The sequence below is a fragment of the Oncorhynchus keta genome, chromosome 29 (assembly GCF_023373465.1).
Source record: "Oncorhynchus keta strain PuntledgeMale-10-30-2019 chromosome 29, Oket_V2, whole genome shotgun sequence".
Classification (NCBI taxonomy): Eukaryota; Metazoa; Chordata; class Actinopteri; order Salmoniformes; family Salmonidae; genus Oncorhynchus; species Oncorhynchus keta.
In genome coordinates, this window is record NC_068449.1 from 44,855,535 (window position 1) to 44,867,918 (window position 12,384).

At 45.9% G+C, this 12,384-nt stretch overlaps 1 protein-coding gene across 8 annotated transcripts in view; it reads left to right on the plus strand.

Moving 5' to 3' along the window:
• Nucleotides 1–10,693, plus strand: part of LOC118362955 (protocadherin Fat 1-like) — a 112,192-nt gene extending 101,499 nt beyond the window's left edge. For 3 of the 8 annotated variants that reach the window (XM_035743707.2, XM_052486612.1, XM_052486614.1), the window contains 11 exons: nt 1–208; nt 434–568; nt 793–950; nt 2,139–2,619; nt 2,898–3,051; nt 3,642–3,752; nt 3,889–4,532; nt 5,081–5,215; nt 6,781–6,840; nt 7,490–7,525; nt 8,219–10,693. The exon at nt 1–208 is cut by the window's left edge and continues 15 nt beyond it. In XM_035743707.2, coding sequence (XP_035599600.2) covers nt 1–208; nt 434–568; nt 793–950; nt 2,139–2,619; nt 2,898–3,051; nt 3,642–3,752; nt 3,889–4,532; nt 5,081–5,215; nt 6,781–6,840; nt 7,490–7,525; nt 8,219–8,907 — 2,811 coding nt within the window. In that variant the 3' untranslated portion in view covers nt 8,908–10,693. Of the gene's footprint in view, nt 209–433; nt 569–792; nt 951–2,138; nt 2,620–2,897; nt 3,052–3,641; nt 3,753–3,888; nt 4,533–5,080; nt 5,216–5,626; nt 6,641–6,780; nt 6,841–7,489; nt 7,526–8,218 lie in introns of those variants that run through there. The other 5 variants (XM_052486615.1, XM_052486616.1, XR_008086311.1 and 2 more) reach the window with 4 other exon arrangements.
• The last annotated feature ends 1,691 nt before the right edge of the window (nt 10,694–12,384 follow it).

Below are 12,384 nucleotides of genomic sequence, written 5' to 3' on the forward strand. Positions count from 1 at the left end.
CTCAACTCGTCTGCGGCGGTCATCGAGGAAATGACGGGCGTGCGCCTCGTGCGCGTGATCAAGAAGCTGTGCGCCGGCCTGGACTGCCCGCTGCGCTTCTGCGACGAGGTCATCAGCCTGGACAGGACCGCCATGTCCACCTATAGCACGGCCCGTCTCAGCTTCGTCACGCCACGACACCAGCGCACGGCTACCTGTCTATGTGAAGGTACTGACAGGCACACACCGAGACGTACATGGGCCTACACACACACACACACACACACACACACACATAGGCATAGATGTGCATAAATAGACACACACACACACCTTTACCCCTCCCACCCCATCACACACACACAGACCTAAACCACCACACACACACACCCCTCACCCCCTGACCCCATTCTGGCTTCATCATGCTCTTAACCCGTGTACGTTGTTGTTCAAGGTGGCAAATGTCCCACGGTGAACAAGCTGTGTGATGCCAACCCCTGCCCAGAGGGCATGGAGTGTGTGGCAGACCGGAAGGAGGCCAAGTATAGCTGTGTGTGTACAGATGGTGCCAAGCAGGGCAAGTGCTCCGGTAAGAGCAGACACACCTCTCATCCTATCTGACTCTCTCTCTCCCCCTCTCTGCATATCTCTCTCTCTAATACCCCTCTCTCCCTCTCGCTCACTGATATGAAGCTGTCAAATGAGTATATATGAACCTACTGTTTGTTTTGCCTCTGTATTCACTGTCTAGTTATCGGTCTCTCCCTCTTCTTATCTCTCCCCCCCATACTTATCTTTGCCCCCCCTCCCCAGACGGCCAGTCCCTGACGTTCAGCGGGACGGGCTATGTCAAGTACCGTCTGATGGAGAATGAGAACAAGGAGGAGATGAAGCTGTCCCTCAGGCTGAGGACCTTCTCCAGCCACGCCACCGTCATGTACGCCAAGGGCACCGACTACAGCATCCTGGAGGTGGGTCAAAGGTCAAACACTGTGTGCGCGTGTCCATGTGAGAAGACGCCGGATTCTAGCTACTAGCCATAGACTATAAGAACATAAATCTCCTTCCCAAACCATTTCAAGTCCACCGTAGTATTTTTCCCAGCTTGGGCATGAAATCACAGTAAACAAACCACTTTCTTGTCTGTGCTGTGGGTACTGTCCTATTTATTCTGAGTCTGCTGCTCCAGCTCCCAGTCCCATGCCCAATCCCCGTATTAGCCCATGTTATCCTGTGAAGGCAACGGACTGATAATCGCTAGCTGCCAGGACCTCCCCTTGAGGGGGCCACCATGCTGTGTGATGGTTGTCTTTTATGATCCTCGCGTGAAAGGGCTCTGGGAATGCGGTGGTGGGACTGCATGTCGAACAACACACACAGCCGTGCTATTTTCAGGGAATGCTGAGAGGGAAGCGGAAAGCACTTTCTCACACATTCCTCACCGGTGTACGGTCTAGGTGCCAGAGGATCAGCTAGCTATTCACTACGTAGTTCACTACTTTTGAGCAGGGCCCATAGGGCTCTGGTCAAAAGTAGTGCACTATAGAAGAAATAGGGTGCCATTTGGGACACTAGTGCTCCAAGGGATTTAGCTTACTGGTTTGAAAATGACATGATATCACAAGACAATGTGATACGGTAAGATACATTATATACACAAAGGTATGTGGACAGCCCTTCAAATTAGTTGATTCGACTAATTTCAATCACACACGTTGCTGGAGTATAAGGTGTATAAAATCGAGCACACCGCCATGCAATCTCCATAGACAAACATTGACAGTAGAACGGCCTTACTGAAGAGCTCAGTGACTATCAGCGTGGCACCGTCATAGGATGCCACCATCCCAACAGGTCAGTTTGTCAAATGTCTGCCCTGCTAGAACATTTATTTGTACTGAGCAGTACATTTATTTGTACTGCTCTGGTTACATTTGTAACCAGTTAAGAACAGCCCTTAGCAGTGGTATATTGGCCATATACCACACCCCCTTATTGGTTAATTATGGTAGCCCCGCCTTGGCAAGGTGACCGTTTTGCCATATTGCTGCTACTTATCCAGGCTGGTTAGAGCTGCAGAAGTTCCTATGGTGGGTAGGGACTAGCGGTTCTATCTGGACGGGGCCTAACTCCTCTCTCTCCTTTTCTCCTTCCGTCAGATTGTGAATGGCCGCCTGCAGTACAAGTTTGACTGTGGCAGTGGCCCTGGAATCGTCTCTGTACACAGCACCCAGGTAAACGACGGCGACTGGCACGCGGTCACCCTCGAGGTGGATGGAAACTACGCCAAGCTGGTCCTGGACCGCGTGCACGCCGCCTCGGGCACAGCGCCGGGTACTCTGCGCACACTCAACCTGGACAACAGCGTCTACTTCGGCGGGCATGTGCGCCAGCACCCCTCTTCCACAGCTGGGCGCCACGGTCGCAGTTTGCCCCTCACCAATGGGCTCCGAGGCTGCGTGGAAGCCATCGTGCTCAACGGCCAAGAGCTGCCGCTCAACACCAAGGCGCGTGGCGCCCACGACGTGCTGGAGGACGCGGTGGACGTGGCACCCGGGTGCGTGCTGGCGCCCGCCACCGAGGGCTGCTCCAGCAACCCCTGTAACAACGGGGGCAGCTGCTCCTCACTGGCCAACGGAGGTACGAAGCTCCCGTTGTGGTTTTTGTCGCCCGGTGTCGTGTCTACTCGAGTTGCGTAGTTATGCTCCTCAACCTAGTCTGCTTATAATGCCCAATGTTTTGATTATCTGAAGATGATTACTGTGTCATCCGAATGTGCGTTTCTGAGCCCAAAGTTAAAGTATACAGCTGTAATCCTCATTCCTCAATCCAAACCTGTTTCCCCCACGTCCCTGTGAACACCAAATTACAATGGCATGTCCAACCTTTCTCTTATGCTTTCTCTGCTGTTTCACCAGGTTACTTCTGTAAGTGCAAGGCTTCGTTCATGGGTACTCATTGTGAGATTGGTATCAGCCCATGTGCCTCCAACCCCTGCCTGTACGGGGGAACCTGCGTGCCACGCGGCGACGACCTCCACTGCCAGTGCAGAGGGCAGTACTCGGGACAACGGTATGAATCTGTCTCTTTCGCATAGATATGATGCTTTTATGAACATAGTGTACTGCTTAAGGGTGAAAATGGAATTGTAGATTTGGGAGCTCAGACGAACCATTTTTCCTGGCTTTTGCTGACAGATATAAGGATGTATTACTTGTTATAAGCGTGGTATTAAAAATTATGCCCTCTTACCAATTTCAATGTTTGGATGACATTTTGAAAAAAAAAAAAAAAAATGTTTTGGCATGTGTTGTATAAATATTTTGACAGAAGAAACAATCTCATCTTATCTGCATTTTTGTTGTTGCTCCTATCCAGGGCCTCAGTATTCTCCATAACATCTGTTAGCACTCCTCCATTCGCTTAATCTGAAATGAAAATCGAGCCTGAGCCTCGTGTTGATAACAAAAAACGGAAGCATTGCACTGTAGGAAATGGCATTGAGCGTTTCCGCAGAGCTGGAATCGCATGCACGCGTCTCGATAATTCTCTGAGATACTCGGATGCCGCATTGGATCAGTGACTGTCAGGAAGTAATACGGTTATTTCGCATTACTCTTTGGTCTAGTCTGCTGTATTGAATAAGTATCTTTTCGCTACAGGTGCCAGGTGGGGCCGTACTGCACAGACAACCCCTGTAAAAACAGTGGGAAGTGCATTGACAGCCTGGATGGTCCTGTGTGTGAGTGCGAACAGGGATTCCAGGGTGACAGGTATGTGTGCAAAAAGGGTGGCCGTCTTACTTCTCAAAGCCACCGTTTTTCCCATAGTCCATTTGCCAAACGACTCTCTTTTACTGTCAACGTGTTGCTGTCTCTTGATCCTCCCTGTCCTTTCGTCGCGGTGCAGGTGCCTCGGTGATGTGGACGAGTGCCTGAAGAACCCGTGCTCCAACGGCGGCCAATGCCAGAACACCTACGGCTCGTACACCTGCAACTGCTCCCTGGGCTACATCGGGTGGCTATGCGAACTCCGCTCCGAGGTCCGCAACGAGTTCATCTCCACCTCCTGGAACATCGGCCTTGAGGAAGTTATCGGTATTGTGGTCTTTGTGGCCGCCATTTTCCTCCTGGTCGTCCTCTTCGTGGTCATCCGCAAGAGGGCGTGCCGAAGAAAGTCCAAGTCTGACGACAACAAGCGCAGCCAGGGAGGCCTAGGAGCGCCGCACCCCTTCCTCCAGGGGCCCTACTTTGACGCAAAGCTCTGTAAGAACATTTACTCTGACATTCCGCCGCAGGTGCCTGTTCGGCCCAGCTCGTACACACCCAGCATCCCCAGCGATTCGCGCAACAACCTGGACCGCAACTCGTTTGAGGGCTCGGCCATCCCCGAGCACCCCGAGTTCAGCACGTTCAACCCGGACACGATGCACGGACACCGCAAGACGGTTGCCGTGTGCAGCGTGGCGCCCAACCTGCCTCCGCCGCCGCCCTCCAACTCGGTCTCCGACAGCGACTCCATCCAGAAGCCCAGCTGGGACTACGAGTACGACGGTAAAGCTCCTTTACTCCAGTCCATATCTTTATTGTTGATTCACATTTGTAGATTCCCTATTATAGATTTTTTTAGGCTCATTGGTGGGAATTACCTTCACATCATTCACGGTGTGTCCAATGGGGTTGGGACGATTTATATGATTAAAATCTACTATCGTGATATTTGATATTGACGATAAGTCGGGAAATGCAAGAGTTATACTCTTTTTGAACTTTACAAATCAAAACTGTGCAGTTTTATCAGTTCGACTGAATGAATATGTCGAAATTAATTAACATATTATTTTTTCACCATACTAAGATTGTCATTAAATAATTTGACAATATTATAAATATGGACATCAATTGTACAGTCTGGAATGATCTATCTAGTCATTAAAGGGGCAAATATCTCTCAACCCTCGTGTCCAATACTAAAGCCAAAGTACAAAAACCCCTCGAACTTGATCACAGTAGAAATGTAGCAAATCCCTGCGTGTCGTCTCTTCCCGGACATACTACTTCACCCACCTACATCTCTGTGTGTCTGTGCTTCTGTACTCCAGCTAAGGTAGTAGACTTGGATCACTGTTTGACCAAGAAGCCAGTGGAGGACAGTGCCTGTCACTACAACACCAGGGGCAGTATGTCTGAGGTCCAGTCCCTCAGCTCCTTCCAGTCCGAGTCCTGTGACGATAACGGTATGCATCTGAACAGAAATGGTCAACCTCTTTTCATTGATAAATGTCCTAATGTATTGACTAGATTGATTTATACCCAAAGTGAACCAAGTTTGGTCGTCTACGGACCCATATTTGTTCTTAATTTAGATCTAAATATGTTCTTTTACTTTGGTTGTATAATTCTGAATTCCCGAAGCAGTACATCAGACTCTTGCATGTTTGCAGTGGAAAGCACACGTGGGGATGCTTGTGGAAAACTCTTCTGGTTCTTGTTTGACTGCAGTTCTTTGTAGAGTGGCCCCTTGGCCGTAGTTGACTTGTGAACATGCTACATGCTAATCATCGCTCTTTGCATGCCGTGATTGGCTGCGGCGGTGGCTCTGTGGGGTCATGTGTTCTTCTCTCTCCCTTTTTGCTGCGGGGCTTCAGTTCCCATTTGGATCAAATCGGTCCACAGACCCAGAACACGGTTTTAACTAGGGGTCAGCTTGTAAGTCCTCAATCACCTCGGTACAGAAGGAAGCGATCAAAGACAAAGACAAAAAAAACATTTAGCAAGATTCTCCAGGAAGAAAAAGGCCTTTCTGTTGTCGGTCTCTTTCTTTTTTTTCTCTCTCGCCCTCTACTCAGCCCGAGCCGCAAAACAGGCGTGCTTGTACAGGCTTCCCCACTGCAGTGGCAAGAGGGGAAATTAGCATTAGCCAAGGAAGTTGGCAAATTAGCATCATAACATGATTTTAAGTTATTTTCTCTTATTTTACTTGTATGTCCCTTTTTTTTTTGTCTCTCTTTTCGCATGTGTTTCTTTTAAAACAAAATCTAGCCACGGATGGATGTTTGAAGAAGACAGCGAGGAGAATTAAGCAAGGGTATAAAGTACATATGATGGTTCTTCTCCCATATCTGCCCTCATTTCACATTGGGTTGTGGGGAATGTGTTGGCCATCAATCACCACAACCTTCATCTGTACTTATCCTTATAACCTGACCGTGAAAACCTGCTGGATTTCTGATATATCGATCTAATGTATTTATCATAGATATCTTTACAGTATATCTATGTAGAAAATATTTCAACTTCTTTGTTAAGTATTATTTAGTTGTTTTTTTAGACTGTATTTGGACAAAAATATAGTCTTAGCTATTTTAGGGCTGGAAGGGCGTTTTTATCCTTGAGAATTTCTCTGATCCTTCCTTCCATACTATCAATGGCACTCCTAGCATCTCTGTATGTTGTTGCTGTGTGTTCTCTTGTACAAAGACCAAACTCCCCTCACCACCTCCACCGTGTCCCGTTCCACCTCTGTGTTGTGACCAACCATCGAAACCCAAACATCCAATGTAGACATCCTTCAACATCATGCAGTCAGTCTTACCCTCCCGTCTTCGTCCTACCCCTCCTCCCCCCCACCAACCAAAAACTACATACGTTTCAGAGCAACACAGGGGTTTGTCGGGAAACGTTTCTCGAACGTTTCCCGACGCAAACATGCTCTTCCATTTTTGTTTGGTTTCTTTTTCCAAATCATTTGTACTAATGTAAAAATATTCCTCATCTGCTCCTTTCCCTTACCTTTCACAAGCCTCCATAGTGACGGTTATCCACCTTGTCAACTCTGTTATTGACTCGGTGGAAGGAGAAGGTACTTTTTTACTACTATCACCTCAATACTTGTTAGTCGGTGTTTCTGTGTGGTTTCTGTGTGGTTGCGTTCCGTAGTTTCCAAACCTGGGTACAAATACTATTTGAAATCTTTCAAGTACTTTGAGTGTTTGCTTCCACCTGCCTGGAGTAGTAGCAGGTGGGCGGAGTTTGCATTTTAAAAACACATTTCTATTGGTTCCATTGCAACAGGCAAGCACAGTTTAAAATGATTTTGAATACTATTTTAACCCAGGTCTGGTAGTTTCATGCTCCGTCCTCAGTGTCAGGATGATGAGTTAGGCCTCGGAGATGCCATTTCCTTATCCAATGATATGCCCCATCTCATTGACATCCAAATTATTGTAATTTGAATCGCGCTGCCTAATTTGAGTCTCAAAATTGAAATGTCTCACACGATTGGCCAATTAACAGAGCAGCGAAAATGTCATTTGGAAGAGGCTAGGTTCATTTCCCTCGCCCCTCAATTGACCGTTTAAGAAAATGGCACTTGTTTGTATTGTAAGCGTTTATCTTTACTCAAGAGCAGTAGGTGTTTTTTTTCATGTTTCATTCTTGTTCTGGGCTTCTCTCTCTCGGGTTCTTAACTTGACTTGTTTTCCCTCTCTCCCGCCTCGCCTCGTCTAAAGAGTCTTTTTTGGCTCATGATCTCAAGAACCCAAGAGGTGACTGTTTTGTCATTTTTTTGCCTGAAGCCCCCCCCCCTTACTGTCAACCAACAAAACAATCCTTTGCATGACGTAGATGCTGTGAGGAAATAAGACTGGAAATGTGTAAGCATTATTTGGTCGAAACAATATCACATCGATAGTTATAAACTAAACATGGAAACTCATTTTGTCACAGTACTTCAATTCAAATCCCTCACATAGACCCTAAAATGTGTTGTGTCCCCGCTTTCCCCCAGTAACTATAACAGTCCCACGTTGAATGAAGTTAGACTCCTTTAATGTCTAACACTAAAACAAAATGGAGCCAATTTTAAAGCAGATGTTTGAAACGTTGCTTTGAAAATCACTAATCGTATTCACCCCCATTTAGAAATGATCTCAGCATAAACCACTCCAGAAAAGCAGTAAATGTAGTAAAAGTATCTGTTTCAAGTGTATTACATCATAATCAGTATTTGTTTATACTATGTATGTGTACGTGTATTTGCAAAGAATGTGTGTGCATTTTAAACTGTTTTGGGATTTTTGTGTTTATTTTTAAACACATCCAACTGAATGTGTTGTGTGTCATGAAAATTGCATGTTGTGGGTTTTTAACACTAACATGCTGCTGGTGTGTGTGTATGTGCTTAGAGACGTAAGGTGGTGGGTCCTGTGGTGTCTAATTCTTTGCATCCTGTCCAACAGGCTATCACTGGGACACCTCTGATTGGATGCCAAGTGTTCAACTTCCTGGAATCCAGGAGTTCCCGCAGTATGAGGTCGTGGAGTCCCCGGCCCCCCTGTACAGTGACCCAAACGCCATCGATACTGACTACTACCCCGGCGGCTACGACATCGAGAGCGACTTCCCGCTGCCGCTAGAGGACTTCCCTGCCCACGAGGACCTGCCCCTGCCGCCGCGACCCGAGTATGGCGACCGCTACGCCACCCTAGAACCACCCCGGAGGGACCTGGCGCCTCCTGGCAGCCCAGGTTCGAGTTCGGCCTCGGGGGTGCGCCACCGCCCACCACTGCCCCAGCTCTATAGCCTTAACCAGTACCTACCGCACCACCACTACCCCAGCGACGCTGAGGGCAGCCTGGGCCGGGGCAGCTCCACGGCCGCCACCAACTCCACCCCGACGTCCACCATGGGCGGCGCCAGCAGCTACCGGGGCGGCTACCCCATGGGGTACGGACGGGGGGACTTTGAGGCGCCGGCGCTGGACAACATGTCCATGTCCCTGTACACATCCACGGCCTCCTGCTCGGACATGTCGGCGTGCTGCGAGGAGTCAGAGGTCATGATGAGCGACTATGAGAGCGGTGACGAGGGACACTTTGAGCAGCTGGCCATCCCCGCACTGGACTCCCAACAGCACACTGAAGTCTGACACTGGATCCAAACAAAAGTGCCTGAACCCCCACCCCCCACCCCTCCATCTCTACCTTATGTTAACCCCCTCTACCCGTGTATGTACACACTACAACTACACACAACACAAAGAGACACTACACTGACACTGACACACTTATACATACAGTGCCTTGCAAAAGTATTTACCCCCCCTTGCCGTTTATTTTCCTATTTTGTTGCATTACAACCTGAAATTTAAATAGATTTTTATTTGTATTTCATGTGATGGACATACACAAAATTGGTGAAGTGAAATGAAAACAATTGTTTCAAAAAAATGACAACCGGAAAAGTGGTGCATGCATATTTATTCACCCCCTAAATAAGATCTGGTGCAACCAATTACCTTCAGAAGTCACATAATTAATTAAATAAAGTCCACCTGTGTGAAAGGTGTCACATGATCTGTCACATGATCTCAGTGTATATATACACACCTGTTCTGAAAGGCCCCAGAGTCTACAACACCACTAAGCAATGGGAACCACCAAGCAAGCGGCACCATGAAGACCAAGGAGCTCTCCAAACAGGTCAGGGAGTGGAGAAGTACAGATCAGGGTTGGGTTAAAAAAAAATATCCAAAACCTTGAACATCCTATAGAGCACCATTTAAAACCATTATTAAAAAATGGAAAGAATATGGCACCACAACAAACCTGCCAAGAGAGGGCCACCCACCAAAACTCACGGAGCAGGCAAGGAGGGCATTCATCAGAGAGGCAACAAAGAGAACAAAGATAACCCTGAAGGAGCTGCAATCAAATGATACAAACCACCAACATCTATTTTAATTCCAGGTTGTAAGGCAAAAAAATAGGATAAATGTGAAGTGGGTTGAATACTTTCGTAAGACACTGTACACACAGAGAGAGCAATGAATTTGTTCACCTAAACGGGAGTAATCGGGACTGGTCTTACTCTGAAGGCTGCTTGGCTGGGTGGCAGTGTCTTCAAGGAGATACCATTTAGCACTGGACCCCGTAGCCTCCTCTATCGACTCAGTCCAAATCCTGCAGTACTGGAAAAATACCTGTGTTTGAGTTGGCTGTGCCATTGCTTTAAGTAAATGTCAATTATGCACAAGAAATGTCTGACGGAAAAGTACATTGATGTACAACTACAAAGGAAAAAAGAAAACCATTGACACCATTAACAATTATGATAAATAAAACACAGAATTCAAGGTGATATCTGTATTTGTAGAGGTAAAACAGTGCAAACGGATTTTTGATACAAATCCTCGTTCATTTTCAATGTAAATTTTAAATGTACAGTTTTGATTTCAAGGTTTACTAGGTTTTGTAGATATTTCATGCTTTTGTCCCCCCAAAAAAAAACACAAGTTAAATGGTGTGTTACATTATCAGCCTTACTGTTCCTTCATTCACAAGAAGAAAAAAACAAAACTTGTTTAACAAAAGAGAAGAGCTCTGCTTTTCCAAAACACAATGTATCCGTTGAAAGTTGATCGTCTCCTCTGCTCATTTCAGAAAGGCTCTTTCGATGAGCGACTGCATATTCTTGTGTTGTTCCATTTTTTTAATTTGTTTGTTTGTACATGGTGACTTTGGAACCTCTTTATTTTTCCACCACGAAAATGGGACCCAATATATTTATAGTGCAAAGTTATCCATAGACACTTGACTTTTTCAGATGTCTATGTGGGTGTGAGCAGTGCTATGGTCTTGTTAAGGTTTTTATTGAATACTGCCATTAGCTCACGCTTTCCTACTGGCAATAAATTATTCCTAAAAAAAAAAACATTTGGGTGCCTTGTCTTTTATTTGTTGCTGGTGTTTCAAGTATTTCATTTAATTCAATTCGATACAACTTTATTCATCCAACTTTATTTAGGGGCAATTAAGTAAAGCAAGTCAGGGTAAACAACGTCAACTGTAGAAATATCATGTATGACGTAGTTGAAGTTAGAAGCTTACATACACTTAGGTTTGAGTCATTAAAACTCGTTTTTCAACCACTCTACAAATTTCTTGTTAACAAACTATAGTTTTGGCAATCGGTTAGAACATCTACTTTGTGCATGACACAAGTCATTCTTCCAGCAATTGTTTACAGACAGATTATTTAACTTATAATTCACTGTGTCACAATTCCTGTGGGTCTGAAGTTTACATTCCCTAAGTTGACTGTGCCTTTAAACAGCTTGGAAAATTCCAGAAAATTATGTCATGGCTTTAGAAGCTTCTGATAGGCTAATTGGCATAATTTGAGTCAATTGGAGGTGTACCTGTGGATGTTTAAGGCCTACCTTCAAACTCAGTGCCTCTTTGCTTGACATCATGGGAAAATCAAAAGCCAAGACCTCAGAACACATTGTAGACCTCCACAAGTCTGGTTCATCCTTGGGAGCAATTTCCAAACGCCTGAAGGTACCACGTTCATCTGTACAAACAATAGTACGCAAGTATAAACACCATGGGACCACGCAGCTGTCATACCGCTCTCTTTTGTGTGAAAAGTGCAAATCAATCCCAGAACAACAGCAAAGGACCTTGTGAAGATGCTGGAGAAAACAGGTACAAATGTATCTATGTCCACAGTAAAACAAGTCCTAAATCGACAACTTGGAAGGCCGCTCAGCAAAGAAGAATCCACTGCTCCAAAACCACCATAAAAAAGCCAGACTACGGTTTGCAACTGCACATGGGGACAAAGATGGTACTTTTTGGAGAAATATCCTTTGGTCTGATAAAACAAAAATAAAACTGTTTGGCCATAATGACCATCATTATGTTTGGATGAAAAGGGGGAGGCTTGCAAGCCTGAAGAACACCATCCCAACCGTGAAGCACGGAGGTGGCAGCATCATGTTGTGGGGGTGCTTTGCTGCAGGAGGGACTGGTGCACTTCACAAAATAGATGGCTTCATGATGGGTCTTCCAAATGGACAATGACCCCAAGCATACTTCCAAGGTTGTGGCAAAATGGCTAAAGGACAACAAAGTCCTTCTGCGGTTAATGTCGCTCCATCTAATTCATACCTTCATACCAGCAATCAACAACCTCATGTGTTTTCATAGCTCGAGGTCTCATTTTGACTGTATTCCTTGGCTTCACTGCATGTATGTGTTCATTTTGAATCCTGCTTAATCCAGAAATGATATCACATTTCGATTTCAGATCTGTCTAATAAGGTCGATGTGTATCACAAAGGTATTTGGCTGATTTGTGCTGAACTGGAAGGTGATGTATAATACAAAATATGATCAATTCTCGTCAAATCTCTACAGACAACTCTTACAACGACCCTGTCTCGATTACGCTCAGCGCCACCTATTGTTCTGGAATGGCCTCGAGCGACATAATCAGGAAATTGTCTAGCCTTGCATGGGTATAGTCACACAGCGTGTTAGGCCGATACAGTGACACATATTCCCTGTTATCGTGTTAACATCGAAACTGAGTCGCATTACATCTTGGTTACCAGCCACAA